Here is a 20,130-nt window from a genome sequence, read left to right as displayed (position 1 = left end):
GTTTAATCTGGACTGTCCTTGACCTGCCTCGAACAAACACTGAGCTCACACAGACAAACTGTAAGACTGAAGAATCAGAGTGTGTGTGTGTGTTTGGTATGATCTCACAGCTCTGACGGCATCACAGAGCCGTGACTTAGATGAAGTTGGGAAAAACACATTTACAACTTTTTGAATATCACTGAGCCTCAGAAATCACTCAGAAAGGAAAAAAAAAAAAAAGCCAGAGTCCGGCTGGAAAAAAAAATATTGCAACTTTAAACTAGCACTTACCAAAGCTACTCGTGTGGGTGTAGCTCTGTGTGTGAAATACATCTTAAAGGCCCAAATCTGTACAGAATAAGTCACAACAGGGAGCTAAACTGACCTCAACCAGCTCTGCTTGGGTTGAATCATCACATGGAAGAGGCAATATTTGTCTGGGATAAAACTTTTTTTTTTTTGTTTGCAAACTTTTGTCTTTGTAAGCAACCCACTAAAAATGTTCCCTCATTTCTAACTAATACAAACAGGACCGTTTTGAAAAGCGGATAAACATACATCAGTTAAGATTCACTAGTATATCAGAGGAAGAAAATGAGGATAAAACCCGGATCAGGGCTTGTAAAACTAATTAGAACCCCCCAACAGGACCTAAATGTTGCCAGATTCATCACCCAAACAGCAACACACGTTTCCTCCCCCAACTTCAGCCCATGCAACAGACAACAGCAAACGACTACAGCCCACTCTATCAATCGTATGTATCGATTGCCAATCAAACATCACCCACTGACCCATCTCGGAGTAACAGAATGCTGAAATCGCTCTTAAACAGAAAAGAAACTCGGCCGAAAGAGTGGACACTCACCGTGTTTGCTGATCCTCAAACGGTCTCAGAGTGAAGTCATCCCTCAGAGACTGGAACCAAGACATCAGCGATGTTAGTGCGCTGATGATTGGATTATTTGTCTCAGTCCTGCGCTGGCGTCCTCTGCTCTGCGGTGCTGCATTCACGGGCGCCACGGAAAAGTCAGTAGCTCAAAGAAATAAGTGGCCACAATCCGTGTTTTTTTTTTTAAATATACGTTTGTGGGCCAGAGGACAGGCTTCAGACTTTGTTATCTGTGCTCACCAGACGGAATTTAAGGGGTTTAAATTGCATAAAAGTACCAAGTGATACCCCTGACATTTTTCATGAGCACTCCCACAAAGATGTGATGAAACACATGAAAACACGAACGATCAAAGAAGGCAAGGAAACTAGAAGAAGAAACGAAAAGGAATAAGTAGCATTGCTGTTTTTCGGTGTTACTTCCAGAAGCCTACTACATTTGGATTTTAGTCACAAAACAACATTACAAACAGGACTTGTTGTCATAAAAACAGAGAATGGTTTATAAATCCAATCAATATAATTTTCAAGAACGATAACTCATAAACTCAGCCAGCGTTCAATTGTTGTCTTTCTGACGCTTGATTTCAGGTAAGATTGGGTTTTCTTTAGAAGACATGTTCAGATATTCATCCAGCTTCCCTGTTTTTAATAGATTCATTTTTAAAGTTAAAAAAAACCCCGCTTAAGACTGTTCTAAATGAGTCCTGAACGTACCGGCCAATACAGAACAAATCTGCAGGGTGGATTCTTTTTGCCGCTTTGGAGTTTACGTTTTTACCGAGTAGGCCTAAACGCACCTTAAGCCACGCCCACCTGACTTCTAATGAGATAAGGGACTGATGTCTGTCTCCTACACGAACTCTCTTAGGGAAGAGTTTATTCCTGTTTGAGCTCAGAGTATCCAAAGTAGTAAAGAGAGAAACGGCTAAAACATCCCAACTACCACAAAAACATCTCTGGCCGTGACAGCTTCTGTTTGTTCGACTTGAATGGAGGAGGTGTGTAGGTGGATGTAGCTGACAACCTCTGGCGGGTACCAACTCTACCTAGTACTTAAGCACCCAAACTATTGTATGAGCACACTTGGGTTACATTTGATTTGATGGGATGTGACATTTTTATTTTCAGTTCTGTGCGAAAAAACCTTTGAACCAGCTCTCATTTATTTATATTTAGCTTCCGAACACTCAGACTTTCATGTAATCTTTTAAAGTGGCCTCAAGCAATAGTTCTCCAGGCTGACTGACGGCTGGGTTGTTTTTTTTTAGACTATTTTCAGAGGAATGTGCTTGTTTGTTAAGCCCCTAAACACTGACCTGTGAATCACTGAAGTTGAACAAAGACACCCAACTCAAATGATGAGCCAACTCAGCAAAGAAGCCATTTTAAATGGCATCTTCAGGCACTTTGTTAGTAGCAGCCTGTCACAAAGACACATCATCTGTTCCCACTTCTTTAGTTGCATCTATAAAAACGCCAAAGACAAAACAGTTTGGCAGACATTAAATAGTGTTTTTGCAGCAATGAGGTGATTCCTAAAGAGCTGTTAGCTGAAAACTAGGCGTATCTCAGCATGGTGTGTAGTGTGTCCTTAAAACATTTGAGGACAGAAGAAGAAGTGCATCCCTAGGGAAGAGGAAAAACATCCAGCAAAGACCCGAGAGAGCCAAACATATAATTCAGACTGGAGATTTTGTTTTCGTTTTGCAGGTTGAGTCACAGTAACTCTTCCAATCTAAAATTAAAGTTCAACACTGACACCTAGTGTTGGAGATGTAAAACTTTAAGTCACTTGTGATTGAAGGGCTGTCTCGCGTCCACCGCTTTACTCATACCACCATGAAGAAAACTCTTTGGAAAAGATTTCAGAAAACTACAGCCTGCACGGTGGTTTTGCCCCACACAGCTGCACCCACCTAAGGATTCAAAAAACAAACGAAAGCCCCGATGACGACAGTAGGCCGCCTCATTGGTGTACAAATGGATCCAAATGAAGATTTCACAGAGACAACCTGAGTAGGAAGCTGGTTTTAAAAAGCTTTATACACCGTTTTTCCCTCTTCAAGAGGTTCCTGAATCCAACATTTGTAAAAAAAAAAAAAAAAAAGAAAAAGAAAAACGACTTAAATTCAGTCATCAACATTCTGGACACAGTACTACTGTGAACATGATTTAAAGAAAAAAAAAAAAACATTAAAAAACTTTAAAAGCTGGTGTGAAATGCTCCACGGATGAAACAACTAGGCTGGGCTCCATCCCTTCTGCTTTTTTAACTCTAAAAACACACCATGAAACTAACTCCTGGGTGGAGAAACGGCCCCCCCCTTCGCTACAGCCTCCCCGCCTCCTTGAACTTGGCGAGCAGCCCGTCGTCCGCCCTCAGGGGGAAGTGCAGCGTCCGGGTTTCGTAGAAACGGGGGTCCGACTTGAGGTTTTGGATGACGTCTGAGAGGAGGTGGGCGCGCTCGACGCCGCAGCCCGGCGCCTCGTAGCCCAGCTTGGTGAAGTGGACGTGCAGGTGGTAGTAGGAGGGCTGGTAGTGCAGGTAGACCCTCAGCTTGCTGGCTGGAAGCTTGTAGCGCTGAAGGATGGCGTCCTGAATCACAGTGATACAGGCGTTATCATCCTTTTCTCAAACCAATGCAAAGTCGCTTTGTGGTCTTTTCCTTTCCGGCGGGACTCCCCCTGGCCGACGCAGGGATCGTTGCAACCTCACCTGTCCTTTCTGGAGGATGTTCTGCAGCAGTGGAAGGTGCTCTGACGTCAGGTCTCGAAGACTCTTGACGCCCCTCTGATATGTTATTGAAATCAGGTATAAGTCATCTACCTGAAAGCAGAAGAGAGAGCACTGTGAGACTAGTTAGTGGCCAATGAAACTAAACTCACGGCTTCCAGCAACTCTGGTGACTTTTAAAGGGAAAGTTCAGAGTTTTTATGTTTGATGTTTTATGGTGGCTCTGCCTCTGTTATGTTATGCACTTATTTCTACCAAAACCGTACAGCGCAGAGCATAAGTCTTGACCCACCCTCACTGTTTTGCTCGTAAAATGGGAAATGGTTGCTCCAATTTACCGAAAAACACGTGCAAGCATAAATAGAAATACTTTAAATAAGGCAAAAAATAGAGTTTGGACGGTTCCAACAAGCTTGTCGGTCAATATTTGGTATGAGCATCTTTACTTTCCAATCCAACCTGAGTCCTCTTCGATGAGCTTTCTTCTCATTTCTTTAACTCCCACCAATTTCAGGGAAATTAATTGGAATTATTTTCTAGAACTACATGTCAATAAATGCTTGACTTTGATATCTTTCTGAAAGCAAACACAGAGTAACTCTGAATGCTACTGGAATTTTTTTTTGGTAAGCAAGTCTTATGGATGCGATACTGTAGTTGTAGTTTACCAGAAAAAAAAAACCTTCAGACCGCAGCCTGCTGATTTACACAGTCAGAGCTCAGATTTGATAGCCAAAAAGCACAAAAAAAGTGTTTTATGCAGGTTTTTCTAAAAATATGTCCAGTCGCTGGATGGAAAAAAGAAAGACAAGGAACTGAGGGAAAAGATTAGGGGGGCACACGGGAGACACCTGGAGGAAGTGTATAACACTCTATCCTGAAGACCTACTTTGAGAAGCTAACCCCTGTATGGCCGCCCATATTCCAGCAGGCCTTAGACACACGCCGTCAGTCTGGAAAAATGTCACACATGGTTCCAGTCCCAGAGAAAACATGTCTGAGAGGGTGCTATATCGTCCTGTAGCTCGAACCTCGGTGCTGATGAAATCATTTGAAAAAAGATCATCACATCGTTGTTCTCCCAGTCACGTCAGAACAAACTCATCAGTTCGCCCATACGGGGGTGAGCGCAGCCCTAATGATGCGGTGGTGATGCTCACCTCGTTTCCAAACATTTGGACACAGGTGCCAGAGGGCTGCTCGTAGCCTTTTCTTCTGCGTTCAACGCAATCGAAGCAGACTCACTTCCCTCCAAAATGTATCAGTTGGACATTAATCCACATGTACCAGCACATGCTCCTCCACCCCGGTCACAACCAGCAGTGGAGTTCCACGGGGAGGTTGTGTTATCAGCGCACCTGACCAGCATCTGGCCAAGCGCTCTGATGATACGGCTACAACATACACCAGCTCCTGTGATGATACATAACAAACCCGCAAAAAACAATCTGTATCCTTCAGGTATTTGGGAGTGTATGTGGACAGAGCCCTTTCACGGTCACATCATGTGTGCTATATCTGTAACAAAGTCCAGCAAAGGATTTATTTCTGAGGACACGAAGATCTAAGATCCTCCAGTACGGGGGCCCAGTCTGGCTCTGTGGGCTCTCTTAAAAGTCCAGGATGTTGAAACAGCAGAAACATCTGTTCCAACGCTAACCTGTGGAGAGCTGTTCCTTTAACGGTGGGTCTTCTCATACCCTTAGACTGGCACACCCCTCTCATATCCTCTATGAGGAGCATCAGCGCCTACCATCAGGTCCACGCTTCAGGGTGCCCTTCTGCCAGAGGAATAAATATAAACACTCATTTATTCCACACTCCATTGCACAGCTCAACCTTTCTATTTGTAGGCTCTTGATGGACTTCATCAGTATGCACTTTTAAAGGTGTTCTCATGGGTTTGATGTTGATACAGACTTTTTTCTTTTATACACAAGTGCCGCAAGAGCCCTTTGTCTTTTAAGGGGCTAAGTAGTCTTCAGGAATAGTTCTCCAGGCCTCTTGGAAGACATTCCAAAGCTCTTCTTAGCTGGCTTTTTGTTCCGTTCTCTGTCAAGATGATCCCACGCTGTGTCAATGTCTTTTCTGACTTTACTGGAGACAAGGTTCTGTAGTTCATCACACACAAAACCAGACCACAGCACCGGTTAGCGAGTGCGCAGATACCAAGCCCCATCAGAAGAAGCCTTTTCTCCCACTATGTAAAAACTGGCAGAGGAAGACCTACATTACATTGCTCTGAAAGTGAGATCACACCTACAGGGAGGGAGTTATACTGTATGGTCGTTTCCAGTCTACAGCCTTTTACTTTTAGCACATTACTAGTCAGGAGGGAAACCGACAACGGACTCCTAGCGGTCAGTTTTTGTGGTCTTTTACCTGTTTTTGGTCCCACTTTAAATCGGGGAGAAGGACAAATCCAACCTCTGGGTCAGGATCTTCAAAAACTATCCTCTGAGCCTCTGCCTTCTTCTCCAGGATGTTGTATACCCACTGGTGGGAGAAAACGAAGACAAAGGTTTACGATGTGCGTTCCAAACTGGACACCATAACAGAGGAGCTGATTTCAGTCATTCGACCTGCAGACTTAAGCTCTGCTTCTCAATATAGGGTAGAGTGATGGACCGATAGTCTTCCCCCGTCTCCTCCACCAGGAAACTCTCCTGCCTCTGGTGTTTCTTTACGTGCTTCTCTGTGGCTGGGTACACTACTGTGGTCTTAATCTCTGCAAATCAAAACAGAACAGAAATATACAGGTTATCTTGCTTTCCTCTGGGTGACCAAAGTGGCTGCCAGATATATATATAAAAAAAAGCAATCCCCTAGTTTTTCCCCTGTATGGTCATACCATTGAGGTGAGGAGGAGCCTGAAGCCGATAGCTGCTGTAGATATCGTTTTTCATCTCCAGCTTCAGTGAGGAACCTCTGAGAAGCTCAGTGAGGGTCTCCTCTCTGAATGGAGTCTTCTCCAGGATCACCACAGCGTCCTGATCAGCTATCTGAACACAAACACATGTTCAATAGTTCAATTTCTGCCTGGCTTATCAGAGCAAATACATAACTGCACACGAGTCCCTCCACAGTGTCTTTAAAATCAACCTAAACACTAAACCAATGTAGTCCAGGCTCTTATTTTGAAATATAAAACGGGGAGTTGATATTGTGTCTTCACCTTACAAATTACTCACACTTTCAATGAATTTGACTATACGAATCTTTCATTCTCCCAATAAACCGCTACCTAACACATAAGTTAAGTGATAATTCGCTTAATGCCGAATGTAAAAAAAAAATGTGCGTTTAGCTAGCTTAAACGAAGAATACCTCTCCGTGGATAAACATGATTTTCTCCCGGGCAGAATCACTCAAGACGCTGGATGTTTTAAATCCGGCCAGGATATTTTCACACTGAGATTCTTTCCCATCTTCTTGTCCTTTCTCGTGATCTGTTTTTGCCCTTTTCGCTTCCTGGGAAAAGGTATCACTTTCAGCGCTGATAGCTTCACGTTTAGCCGCCGCGTTTGCCATGTCCGTGTAGCCGCTTCGGTGACCAAAGATCGTCTATGTATGAAGTCATATCTCACTCAACATCGTACTCAAAGAAACTCGTCAAATTTGGTCCCAAATGAGCATTTGTGTTGGTTTTGAAAGCATCTCCTCTTCTTAAACTGTTAAGCCTGCATATTTTAAACGATTTTTAAAAAGAATAAAGTTGCTCAACATGTTCCTGTACGTCTCGTGTAAATGAATGATTTCCTAGTTGAAATAGTGTCTAGAGAGAAATTCTAAAGAATGATAAAATTTGGCAGTTGAGAACATTATCATTATTATCATTATTGTTATTATATGCTCAATCCGTCTAATTTCAAAGAGGAAGACTGGTAATTACATTGCTTCCTTAACGACAGCCAGCTCCGCGCAGAGTGAGACGTCTTCATTTCCCATCTCTGCAGAATGTGAAGTTAGCGGATTATCAGCAACAAACTATGTAACCCTGGGAAAGTTTTAAACACAAAAAATGTACATTTGGCATTTTACGCCCGTCCTGTGCTGCTGTGCTTTCAAGATTGTGTTTTTTTCCCCTAATCTGCTTAATCACTTGAACTACTTAAATTGATTTAATTACTTCAATTGATTGAACTATTTCAATTGATTTAACTCCATAAAGACAAACAATGCGTTGTGAGAGCTGGGGTAATTGTGACTTTTTTAAGAGAAAAAAATGTCCACAGAGGTTTTACGTAGAGAGATATGTAGAGAGATATGAGAAAATTCCCTGATTTGGTTAATTTCAATTATTTCTTAGGTTAAACAGACCGGCCTGGTAGTAAAAAGGACTGCGCATTAATACAATCAACCCTCCGTGGCGGAGCGACTGCTGAATGGACCAATGAAAACACAGCAGTCTGGTGACTCGTTAACAGGAAGTAATTTAAACACCACAGCTGACACATTTGATTGTAAAGACGTCGAACTGTGTTCAGGCGAATTGGTCTGCGGGAGGGAAGCAGCGGTATAGTGTCTGCTGTCGTTTTCGCGAGACAAGAATGTACGAAGTTGACCGCATATGGCTTTTCCTGCTGCTCCTTCGTACTCTGACACTTGCTGTTGATGCGACCACAGGTAAACAGTTTGGTACTCGAGTGAGTGGAGGTAAACGTCGTTGGCTTCTTTAATGAGTTAAAACATTCTGTGTTATGTGAAAGATTCCGGTCGCGCTCTAACTTCGTTAGCTGACATTAACGTTAATGGGTGCTTATTAAGGGGCTCGTGTTAGCACAATCTGTTAATTTAATGTACTCCTGTGGTGTTTTGTGTGTCATTAAGCTGAAGTTTTTTTCTTAAACTTTCAGGTTAGTTATTTTTCTAATGTTAAGCTCCCGTACTTTCAAACTCAATTAAACTCTGTCTGGCTGTTTCATATTTTGCGTGTAAACGTGACTCGTCTGCGTCCGTCTTTGTTTTCAGAGAGGAAAAACGTCCTATTCATCTTGGCGGATGATTTGCGGACGTCCCTGGGTTGCTATGGAGACAAGCTGGTTAAATCACCGAACATTGACCAGCTGGCGTCTAAAGGCAAAGTATTTCTCAATGCGTACGCTCAGGTAAGGGAGTTTTACGTGTGTCAAAGCGGTGAAGTTATTTGGACAAAACTGAAATGTTTGAACATGCATTTATGTCACCTGTCAGCAAGCTGTGTGCGCTCCCAGTCGTACGTCCATGTTAACTGGTCGCAGACCAGACACGACCAGGCTCTATGACTTCAAATCTTACTGGAGAGTCCATTCTGGGAACTACACGACTCTGCCACAGTACTTTAAATCTAAAGGGTACTACACCATGTCCGTGGGAAAGGTATTTCATCCAGGTAAGATAACTATATTTATTCTCTCTGGGCTAACTGAGCAAATAATTATATTTACTGGTTGATGATGAGCCTGAGAGGAACACAATCTCCCCGTATATGTTCTCTCCAGTTGAGTAGCCATAACAGCTGATGCCATACTTTCCTTCTATAGGAATTGCCTCTAACCACACTGATGACTACCCTTACAGCTGGACCATCCCTGCCTACCACCCAGCTTCATTTAGATTTGAGAAAGAGAAGGTATGAACAAAACACACACACATACCCCCAGTGTTGTGTAACAGATAAATAAAAAGATGAAAGTTCAGTTTACTATTCAAAGTTCTGAATGAAGATTCCCTTGTTCGATTCTTAGTGCCGTTTTCACCTGTGCAAGGCAACTGTTTTGAGCAAGCAAGCACTTGAACTCCTTGTAGTAGATCCACATCACCAAATAGCAGCTTTGTAACCAGAAACTCTTTTCATTGGTAGAGAAGATAACTGAGCCAAAAAACAAGTTAATAGGAGACTGAATGTTGGTCTAACCAGAAGGCGGCTGTTCACAAAATGAATGACGTGTCATATCTAGGCAGGAACCGTGTGAAGACATGACTTCTCATACTTTGTAATGAACACGTCGTTTCCAGATGTGTAAAGGAGAGGACGGTCAACTCCATGCCAACTTGCTATGTGCAGTGAACGTGACGGAGCAGCCAGGGGGAACCCTCCCTGATCTGGAGAGCACAGACGAGGCTGTGAGGTTATTGAAGAGTCGGGCAAAAGATGACACTCCTTTCTTCCTGGCTGTGGGCTTTCATAAGCCGCACATACCGTTCAGGATTCCACAGGTACGCGAGTTGATGTCAGAATTTCTGTTAATCTATAAATGCAATTCCAAATAAAGTTGGGATGCTTTGTAAACGTAAACAAAAATGTAATGTAGAGATTTGCAAAGCTCCTAAAACAATATTTAATTCACAGTAGCACATAGTAAACATCAAATGTTAATATTTCATGAAAGATATTCACTCTTCTTGAATTTGACAACAGCAACACATTTCAAAGTTTGGACTGAAGTTTGGTAACAAAAGGCTGGAAAAGTAAGTGGTGCTAACAGCTGGAGGAACACGTTCCAACTCATTAGGTCAATGTGCAACAGGTCAGTATAAAAAGAGCACCCAAGAGAGACGGAGGCTCTCGGAAGTAAAGTTGAGCATTTTCCTGCTTCATCCTATTCAGAGTTGAGGGGCTGGAGCCAATCTCAGTTGCGACTAGGCGATAGGTAGGGTACATCTTCAACAGGTCACCAGTCCATCACAGGGCGGTCAGCCCTGTAACACTGATGGTATGGGGGTGCAGCAGCTCGAATCCTAAACCGGACAACATTCCTCTTCAAAAGTCCAGCACCTGCTGTCCTCGGTTCTGTTAAGAGGGGACGCTGCACAGTGGTGAACATGGTCCTTTGCAAACATTTTGAGACTCATTGCTGCTATCAAATTCAAGATGAGCAAATATTCTTCCTTTAAGTAGTTTTCTGTTGTGAATAAAACATTCTGTCTTTTTTGATATTTTACACAGCACATTTTGGAATCGGGATCACAGTTGTTTACTATTAGAATTTAAGAATAAGTTTGCTTTGACAGATTGTTACTACAGACTGTAAAGTGTTGGCAGCAGAGCAGAGATTTGCCAACAAGCTGTCAGATACATCTTTATTTATTCACTTTTTCCATCTAAGCAGATTCTGAAACCTTAACTAATTTCATGTGTTCACATCAAACCTGTTTGGAGTTATTTTTAGCAGCTGGAAACAACTGATGTGGTAAGATGCGAGACTGGTCTGTTTGCAGGAACAGGCGTCTGAATGTTTTTTGAGTTTAAAAAAAACCAAACAAAAAAACACAGCTGCTGTGCACTCGGTAAACTGTCTCTACTTCGCAGTTTGCTTTTCATTAAACCCAAACAAAATGTGCAACAGTTTGAGTGACACTGCCTGGACAGTCCTTTACTGACTACTGGGAGGAAGCTCTGACTAGCAGCTGCTGCCCCGCACATCTAATGTGATCTCCATGACTTGACAATGCTGTAAAATGAGATAACTGGGTGAGTGGCAGTGCTCAGTCACATTGTTATTGCATTAGCTTTTTTTTTTTTCTCTCCCAGAGACGCTAATGTTCCTATTTGAATCACAAATCTGATGACAAGATAATGGTCACTGTTCATAAATAATTTGACTCTTTGCAAAAGATTCCTTAAAGTTGCTTTTTAAAGAACTGTGAACACTGAGTATTTGGATTTACGGACATCCAACACAAGTTGGTAAAGCCCACCCATGGTCTGCAAACGCCTAATTACTCATTGTCTGCTCTAAAATGGATGCAGTAAATTGTTCTGGTGGAATTTGAATAATGCACTTCACACAGACACGCATTCATTCTCTGAGGGGACGCATTATATGCAATTCATTTAGTGAATGTGGGCACAAATACAGCCGAGCATGTGGAGTGGGAAAAGTGAAAGTTGTTGTCCTGCACCAAGCAGTTTTGCTTAACGGTGTCCCTTTTAGACAAAGAGTCTTTAACTAAAACGCACACAAAGGCTTCGTAAACGCTGTCGGGGAACAAAGATGGATGGTTATAGCATGGACAAAATGTGTTGAAGGCAACAAACATAGAGCATTCCAAGGTTACTCGGAACCAGTGGACAGCAATAGCAGTGGTGCTTTAAAAACTCCTAGTCTAGATTTAATGGGGAAGACCCAAAACCACCGCCGTCACGGTGGTGGTTTAGATGCAAGCTGTTGGTCTTAAATGCTGAAACAGAAACCAGGAAGTGATGACTCTGAAAATAAGAACAGAGTTGTACAGCTGGAGTTGGGACAAAGCTCAATATGCTTCAAAATAAGTAGTTTGCATCTTAACTAAATCAATTTTTCATTCTTAACACTTTAGTATTTGGGTAACTTGGCCAATCATATGTGACTAATTGTAACGTATTTCTGAGCTATGTCACATTGTCACATTCCACCTATTTTTCTTTTCCTTGTGCATGCATGCTTTAGCTTTTTATTGCGCTTTGAAGTGCATTGTTTTCATTTTACAGGAGTACCTGAGCTTATATCCCCTCGAAAATATGACTCTGGCCCCCGACCCGGACGTCCCCCAACTCCTTCCACCTGTGGCCTACAACCCCTGGACGGACGTGAGAAAGAGGGACGATGTCCAAAAACTCAACGTTAGCTTCCCTTATGGCCCAATTCCCAAAGACTTCCAGGTGTGACATGTCTGTCCTTTTAAATCTCATGTCACATTTCTTCTCTCTGAAATGAACGACGCTTCATCTCATGTCTTCCAGCTGCGTATCCGTCAGCACTACTACGCCGCTGTGTCTTACATGGACGCTCAGGTTGGAAGGCTGCTCAGCGCGCTCGACGATCTGGGGCTGGCTAACAGCACTTTGATTGTGTTCACCTCTGATCACGGTTGGTTGATGGTGTTCTCTTCATAGCAATTAGGAGAATACATCTCTAAAATCTCTCTTCAGGTTCTATGTGCACATGGGGATGCAGTTGTCTTTGACCACCAGGTGGCAGTGCTGTAACAGCTAAGTTTTCCTGTGCTCTAAAACTGCAGGTCTTTGTCTGCAGTTCCTCCCTATTTGAAAAAACTCTGTTTTAAATGTGTCCTTTGGGAATTTCTTTATTACAAGCTCAATGAGTCTTCAAATGTAAAATGAGATGGAATAACTTGCCTCAGATGTATTCCCTACATTTAAAGCATTTGTATGGTTGACCGACTCATTACCTTTCCCGTCTTCCTTGGTGTTTTTGAACTAACGTCTTTTATCACTTTTTGTTTTTGTAATCCATGTTGGCACAGGTTGGTCTCTAGGTGAACACGGCGAGTGGGCCAAATACTCGAATTTTGACGTGACGACACACGTCCCCCTCATCATGTTCATTCCTGGTGTAAAAGCAGGCCTTAACTGGCCGGGAGAGTCAAATTTCCCTCTTATTGATGTTTTAAGAAGATCGCATCACGGCTTCATGAGTAAGGCCTCTCTGCTAAAAGCAAATTGGTAATATGAAATGTACTTTTTTTTTTTTTTTTTTAAAAAAAGGTATTAGGTCTTTCCTGAAACGTGTTAAACATTTACTAATATGACAGCTTAACTTTAATGAAGTCTTTGATGTACTTGTGAGCTCTAGTGGAAAATATTTTTGACTGAAGATGGTTTTTAATTAACATACAAATGATGCAATGACAGTTAAATCTAAGTGCATTAAATGGGAACATCTCATGGATATCATGACTGCCTTTTCCCTCAATGGCTAAATAAAACTCCAACTATATGACCCTCTCACTTTTAGAAGCCAAAGTTATAAGAAACATGGTGGAGCTGGTGGACATCTTTCCTACTGTGTCCTTCCTGGCCGGCCTAAAAGAACCAAAATCCTGTCCTGAACGTTCTTTCCAGGTATTGATAGAAGGCATTTTCAAATCCTTGTTGACATTTGTAGATTCGATTGGAAAAGTTTTAGAGCTCAGATTGGCGCCTCGAAAGGAGTCTGAGGTGTTTCTGACATGTGATTTGGGTGCGTTTTTAAACCGACTCAAAATGTCACAGCAGATTAGAAAATGCTACATTGTCTTAAGTAAAGTTGCGCACGATCAGGCGTGCGCACTGTCGTACGCAAGGCCACAGGACTTCCTCGCTGCCACGTTGATGGCTCATATTGCGGAGCGTCACTAAATGGGTGCCAGCGCAACTGCCACGCTACCATCCTAGACATATTGAATAGAATTTCCATAAAATCTAATATTATTTCTGATCTCATTTAAAATGGACATCCACAACATTTAGCTGCATTCCCTTTACAACAAACATCAAAACGGCTTATTACAATAATTGCAGTTAATTGAGGCTCAAAGCAGAGCTGTGTTTCTGTGGAGCCTCAGAGCTGCTCGCGCGGCTGCAGATTCAGCCTCTGGTATATATTTTAGTCTCGGTAACAAGTGAAACAAAGCTTGTTACTTAAAAGCTTTGAAGAACAAATGAGATTCAAAAGCAAGCACATTGTAAATCACTCTCCATATTGGACGATTGTAATCGGCTTAATTTGAAAACCACCTGCTTCAGATCCCTCTCGTTCACATCGAGCAGAACAGATATTTGCAGTTTCAGGTGCCATGAGTTGAAATGGCATTGCATTAACACGACCACAAAAAAAAAGTCGAGAAGCAAGCGCTCTGTAAAGAGACCCAAACAAACCGCTTGTTAAAATTAAAGTTTTTTTTTTTTTTTTTTTTCTTTTATAAAAACCTGGACCTTATTTCTGGCTTAAAATGCGTTCATCTACTCACCAACAACGGTTTGGTGAAAGTCTGTGTCCTTTGGACGCTATTTTGATCACTCAAGATCCGATCCATATAACGGGGCATCTACTGGGATGATATCATCAATGCACGCCTCTGCTGCTGATAACATGGTTCATTATTGCCATGTTGCACAAAACTAGCAGTAGCAAACTCCGTGTAAAGATGGCCGAGTGAATGAGCTGTGCTGCAGCAGCGCACGTCTGTCATCCCAGTAGATGAGCTGTTATATGGATATATCTCGAGTGATCTAAATAGCTTACGCAGGACGACGACTTTCACCAAACTGTTATCAGTGAGTAGATGAACTTATTTTATGCCAGAAATAAGGTCCAGGTTTTTAAAAAAAAAAAAACACAACTTCCCCTTTAATGCGATCCAGCTGACTGTGACATGTGTTTCCTTCACTTTATCTGCTTGCTTGCTTTCAGGTGGAGTTGTGTACAGAAGGAGATAACCTGGCTTACAGATATCAACACAGAGAAAGAATTAATACAGAAATCATGGCTTATAGCCAATACCCTCGACCTGCTGATACCCCACAGGTAGCGTTTTCCAAAAGGCAAAAAAAGGTTTAATCACTGTTGTTTCCAGAGTGTGAGGCAGGCATGCCTTTATTACAACAAAGCTGGTACTTTCAGTAAGATGATTATGAACTCTGTCTTAAAATGTAGAAAGTAGAGAAGGTCCAGCATTTCACTCATGCTGCTCTCGTACCCAAGTTGCCACCCTTCCAGCGTGCAGATCTGACAGCAGTACAGAGAGATGTCTGCAGTTTAAAGATGAATCATAGCTCTAAGTTCTTGTTTTAGGTGAACTCTGACCTCCCTGACCTTAAAGACATAACGGTGATGGGTTACTCCCTGCGCTGCTGGGATTACAGATACACACTGTGGCTGGGCTTCAACCCCAACACCTTTCAGGTAGGCGTGTGGCGTACGGTGCCTTCTCTTATCTGCCTGTGTGATTGTGTTAGGTTCTGCTTAGGGAGTTGAGCGTGATAGATCCATCCGTCTTGTGTCACATATGTTTGGGGGCATTTTCATTTCCATAACAGAAACCGATCACCCAGGCCTGACTCATCCATCTCTTCACCTAGGTGAATGTATCTGACGTCCATGCTGGAGAGCTCTACATGTTAGCCGACGACCCGGGTCAGGACAGGAACATCTACAGTGAGTCTGACCACAGTGTGATGATGAGGAAGATGGCCAGCCTTCCTCATGTAAGTTTCAGTACGTTTTAGAGCCCCCCCCCCCTCAGTTCCTCTTTCATCTACTGATTTATCTTCTTGTTTACTTGTTGGCTGTCATCCAGAATGTGAGCCTGCAGATGAGACTGAAGTTCCAGTTTCACTACCTCACAGCAGGGATGAAGACGAGCAGAGCGAGGGTGTGATGACGAGACTGCAACGCAACAGATGGGGACGAGAACAAAAGGAAGACGGATGGACGAAAGGGAAAAAAATATTTAAAGCTGTTTAGTTGATATAATTGACACATGTTCAGTATTATGTGGTATCCATATTTATTGTTTGAACTTGGTACTTCAGACTGTTTTATCTCGAGTACAAGTGAATTAAAGAAAAAAATTGTACGTATGTGTGTGGACACCCATGTTGTATTAGTACTGTGCTAATCTCCTCCAGTAGCTCATTACTGTAATATGTGCACTCTAATCAGGAAGATGAATCCAGCAGCCAGTCAGTAGTTTAGCATAAAAGCTTAAAGTGTGGTGGGGAAACGCTTTATTCAAAGTTGAATACAGCATGTATTAAAGGTCACTTGGCTTATGCCATATGGTTTCCTCTGTACAACAAGACAAATGTATACGTGGCGAGTTTATATACTTGGAACGTGCTGTACTAACAAGATGTTGATGTGCAAATTCAGAGCTGCTGGTAGGGGGGGAAAAAAAACTGAGTTTACAGTTTCCACTCCTTTCTAGCTGGCTTGCTTATATTTAACATGCAGACATTAGTGGCCCCAGTTACTAGGAAGCATTACGCTTTGATGATCAGCCACAACTATCTGAAAGTTTTTCTTTTGGAAAACCTGTAGAGCTATGATGTCTCATGAAACGGCTTCAAGGGAACCTTTAGGTTTAGTCTTTCACTTTGAACTGCAACAGTTAATTGGGACTTGCACTATTGTAATGTAGTGCTAAGTTTCATGACATTTCCTTTTGGGTTTGCCACTTGGAGCTGTTTGGCGTCTCCCCTTCGACAGTCGGTTCAGATGAATTCCAGAGAAACGGACTAAAGTGAGCAAAAGCCATCCTTCATAATTTGATGTAAATGAAAGCGAGTGTCCTGAGCATTTTGTGGTGTGGTAATTTGGAGGAAAGCAATTTCAGCTTTAAGTTCAGGTCCGACAACAAATGGAAGGGATTTGATCCGCCAACCTTTATTGTACACCGCACCAGTTTCATGTTAATGGGATACAAATGAATCCGGTATCATCAGAGGGTTCTCTCGTCTGTCAGGATGTTGAAGAAATCCTACAATGGAATTGAATGAGCAAATTTCCTTTTTTTTTTTTTTTTTGCACATTTCCATGCTGAGCTGTGGGTTTAATCGGTAACAAACTATCCATACAGACACTGACGAGGAAATGATGAGCTTATCTTTGTGGTTTGTTCCATCGGAGCATCTTTTAAACCAGAGCTCCAGCTCTGTGGAGGGCAGAGGCGCACCTTGTCAACAGGCAAGGCAGGCAACTGCTTGGAGCCCCGAGCCACTAGGGGGCCCCCGAGAGCTGAGGTGCATTCAATCAAAGATTGTCTAGTTACTTTATAAAGTGTCTCAAACAGTGGCGAACGTTCGTGGTGAACATGCTTTCTTTGAACAGTTAAATTTAAATGATTTAGTCAAAGATTGTCTAGTTAACATGCCATTCTATAATTCCATAATTGCATGTTGACTTCGTCAAACTCACGTCAAGTTCCAATGTGGGCTATGTTCACGGAGAACTAGCCCCTCAGAGTGTTTGCGATTGTTGGCAACGTTCGCCGGAAATTCAAGGCTAGTGGAAAATAAAAACCATACTTGAAATCGATATCATGAACAGCTTTACTTGTCACAAAGAATCTTTAAATGAAGACAATTATTATTGGATGGCCAGCTACACCCGGTAAATAAATAGCAACAGGCGAATATCAAGTGCCAACGTAGATAACCTATCAAGGATCATAGAGGATTTTTTGCTTGGGGCCCCCACAGACTCTAGAATCGCCACTGGTGGAGGGACAATAAAAAAACAGATTATTTGCATAACCTTGCTCTTATATCAAACTCTTGATGAATCCATTTGAAAAACACATAAAAAAAGATAATTTAAAAGCCACGAGCAGGAAAAACTTGACCGAGGATAACGGCTTACTGGTGTGTGTATTCTTGTGTGCCTTGCAGAGACACTTTGCATCCTGTCCACACATCCCACTGCTCTGTTGTCGTGCATTTTGTGCTCACCCACAGCAGAGGTGTGAGGAAGCCCCTTGGGGCACCTCACCAGTCTGTTCTGTTTTCTCTCCCTCCTTCCACCCGATCGCTTCTCTCCCCTGGAAGAGAGAACACTTTCTATGCCCAACCAGACTACATTCAGGCCCTGGAGGATTTTTGGCCCGAGTTAATTGGTGCATGATTCCACAGTGTCTGTCTGTCTGGGCAGCGCATCACTTAAAAGCCTTGTAATTGTATTTTGCATTGATTTTTTTTTTAAGTGTTTTTACTTTTTTCAAATTCTTGGAAATCATGCTGACTCATTTGTAGACGTCTGTCTGAGACAAAGTCTCTTTAAAACAAGTGAAAGTCCAAGAGGTTTCCTGGACGGAGCAGAATGGGACATACAATATATCCTCTTCCAATATTTTTACCCCCTTTTCATTCTAATGATCTGTTGTTGATATTTTGGCAGTTTCTTTATGATAAAACTGTGTGAACACACTAAATGTTAGTTTGATGAAGACTTTTTACTTCAAGACAAAACTGATTTTCTTCAGCTTGCAGTAACTGGTGTTTGTTTATTTCTTGGCCACTGGGGGGCAGCACAGTCGAGCTCTAAACTGAACAATATCTGCTTTAAAGGTACAATAGTTTTTAATTTTCCACTGCTGGTATTGCTGTTGAGAAGTGGTCTTTTTACAAGGGAGTCCAAGTATTGTTTCATTGCACATTCAGTGCAGTTAAATGCAGTTTGATTGAGCTACAGTTAGAGTTTGACATGGCCCTTTAATTGGACCACTGTCCCTGTATATATGCATGGCAGGGGAATCGAGTAACTGACTGAGGTACGTCCAACAGTGCAGCGTTCAAAGCATTCTGCCGCTCCTAACTTTCTCTGTGAGAGATCATCATACATAGACAAATTCACTGCACAGATGGTGTCTTTAAGGTACTTACCGCTGACGCTGTGTAAAATTCAAAATCAGAATTCAGAATTCAAATCTTAAACAATATTTTTGGTCACAATAAAACTTAGAAAACAAAGATGTTGAAAGTGTGAGATGTTTTACTGTTTAACAAAAAAAAAACGTTAGCTCATCTTTAATTTGATGGCAACAACACGTCTCAAAAGTTGGGATGGGGACAGCTGAAGGCTGAGAAAGTGAGAGGTACTAAAAAGAAACAGCAATATAATTGGCTATAAAAAAAGAGCACCTTAGAGAGGGAGAGTCTCTAAGAAGATAAGCAGAAGTTCAGGAGTTCATTTGCGTCTACAAATTTTGGAGCAATTTTAGAATATTGTTACTCAACATAAAACTAACGACTTTGAATATTCCATCATCTACAATACATAATATCAGAAGATTCTCAGAATCTGGAGACAAATCTGTGTGCAAGGGAATAGTAGCCGAAAATCAGTATTGGATGCCTGTCTCCTCCATATCTGCATTAAAAACAGATGCAATTCTGTTGTGCAGCTAGAATTCTGCATCTGACATGAATGGGATGTCTCTCAAAGGTCCAGCAGCCAGTCTCCTCGGTTCACACATGTCTTTGGACTGTTGTGCAAAGATGAGAGGTTTCTACACAATGGTAAACGTGCTTGTCACAGTGTTGTTGAGATGTGTTGCTGCCATCAAATTCAAGATTGAGAACCTGCTGTTTTTACCTTCTCAGGGAGGGAATGAAAATGTGTAAGGCAGGGCGGTAAAGAGAAAGTCACTGAGCACTGGCTCCTGTCTGCAGAATGCTAAAGGTCACAAAATTTTGATTGGTATTTAAAAGAATTTCTAGAGAGAAAACCCTGCAGTCCAGCATATTAACTTTATTTCATTTGAAGCACGGTAAACAGTGACTTCAGTCAGAGACTACTTCAGCTCTTATCAGCTAAGGACCGGTACTGGCAGTCATTCCTTCCCACGGCATTAGCCGTTAATATTGACTATTTTTAGGCAAATTTGTGATAATTATTTCTTGTGTTTCTTTGATTATTTAAATTGTAAATATTTTTTTTGTTAACTGTACCCCCCAATTTATTATACAGCAACGATGTAATTTCCCTTTGGGGATGAATAATGGTATCAGAGACCCCTTCAATGGCCTCGGCTTATTTCATGTTTCACTGAAGCAGTTTGTGGGATGGTGCTTTGCCAAGGGCAGCTCCCTAGCCACCCTCTACCCTGAGGTTCATACTCCTTTTTTGAAAGTAGTAATGAAGTGTGAGTCAGTGCAGCTGTAACCACTCTCCTCTCTGCTGTCTGCATTCCTGTCAGCTTATATTTCTGCCTCAGTGGTTTCATCAGATCAATATTTATCATCACAAGCAGTGATCTCTGACCATAACCAAACTGA

General features: G+C 42.1%; 3 protein-coding genes across 5 annotated transcripts in view; 1 reads left to right on the top strand and 2 right to left on the bottom strand.

Annotated features, from left to right (window-relative positions):
- Positions 1 to 956, bottom strand: part of LOC142397490 (uncharacterized) — a 49,976-nt gene extending 49,020 nt beyond the window's left edge. Inside the window, exon 1 of one of the 2 annotated variants that reach the window (XM_075480884.1) lies at positions 851 to 956. In XM_075480884.1, the coding sequence (XP_075336999.1) occupies positions 851 to 915 (65 nt within the window). In that variant the 5' untranslated portion in view covers positions 916 to 956. The remainder of the gene's footprint in view (positions 1 to 850) is intronic. The other variant, XM_075480883.1, reaches the window with a different exon arrangement.
- Positions 957 to 2,850: 1,894 nt separating this feature from the next.
- Positions 2,851 to 7,171, bottom strand: dcps (decapping enzyme, scavenger). The gene is made up of 6 exons (XM_075480541.1): positions 6,939 to 7,171; positions 6,463 to 6,613; positions 6,194 to 6,339; positions 5,994 to 6,107; positions 3,594 to 3,704; positions 2,851 to 3,473 (listed from the first exon to the last, which is right to left on the bottom strand). The coding sequence occupies exons 1-6, from the start codon at positions 7,140 to 7,142 to the stop codon at positions 3,207 to 3,209; spliced, it is 993 nt and encodes a 330-aa protein (XP_075336656.1). The 5' UTR covers positions 7,143 to 7,171; the 3' UTR covers positions 2,851 to 3,206.
- Positions 7,172 to 8,034: 863 nt separating this feature from the next.
- Positions 8,035 to 16,875, top strand: ids (iduronate 2-sulfatase). 2 transcript variants are annotated; one of them, XM_075480882.1, is made up of 13 exons: positions 8,035 to 8,237; positions 8,583 to 8,719; positions 8,805 to 8,982; positions 9,134 to 9,222; positions 9,609 to 9,809; positions 12,064 to 12,234; positions 12,316 to 12,442; positions 12,840 to 13,010; positions 13,331 to 13,437; positions 14,768 to 14,881; positions 15,149 to 15,259; positions 15,436 to 15,561; positions 15,654 to 16,875. In XM_075480882.1, exons 1-13 carry the CDS (start codon positions 8,162 to 8,164, stop codon positions 15,732 to 15,734), a joined length of 1,689 nt encoding a protein of 562 aa, XP_075336997.1. In that variant the 5' UTR covers positions 8,035 to 8,161; the 3' UTR covers positions 15,735 to 16,875. The 2 variants fall into 2 exon arrangements, with proteins under 2 accessions (XP_075336997.1, XP_075336996.1); XM_075480881.1 differs by having other exon boundaries at positions 8,035 to 8,267.
- Positions 16,876 to 20,130: the final 3,255 nt, after the last annotated feature.

Source organism: Odontesthes bonariensis, chromosome 13 (genome assembly GCF_027942865.1).
Source record: "Odontesthes bonariensis isolate fOdoBon6 chromosome 13, fOdoBon6.hap1, whole genome shotgun sequence".
NCBI classification, from domain to species: Eukaryota; Metazoa; Chordata; class Actinopteri; order Atheriniformes; family Atherinopsidae; genus Odontesthes; species Odontesthes bonariensis.
The sequence above is the reverse complement of the archived record's forward strand: the minus strand, read 5'-3'. Positions and strand labels throughout refer to the sequence as shown.

Coding starts and splice junctions, on each gene's coding strand:
- dcps (XM_075480541.1), bottom strand. CDS start 7,142: ATGGCAAACGCGGCGGCTAAACGTGAAGCTATCAGCGCTGAAAGTGAT. Junction 6,340..6,462: donor GGCTCCTCCTCACCTCAATG/GTATGACCATAC, acceptor TTTGATTTGCAG/AGATTAAGACCACAGTAGTG. Junction 6,108..6,193: donor AGCAGAGCTTAAGTCTGCAG/GTCGAATGACTG, acceptor TTCTCCCACCAG/TGGGTATACAACATCCTGGA.
- ids (XM_075480881.1), top strand. CDS start 8,162: ATGTACGAAGTTGACCGCATATGGCTTTTCCTGCTGCTCCTTCGTACT. Junction 8,268..8,582: donor TGGTACTCGAGTGAGTGGAG/GTAAACGTCGTT, acceptor CTTTGTTTTCAG/AGAGGAAAAACGTCCTATTC. Junction 15,562..15,653: donor AGATGGCCAGCCTTCCTCAT/GTAAGTTTCAGT, acceptor GCTGTCATCCAG/AATGTGAGCCTGCAGATGAG.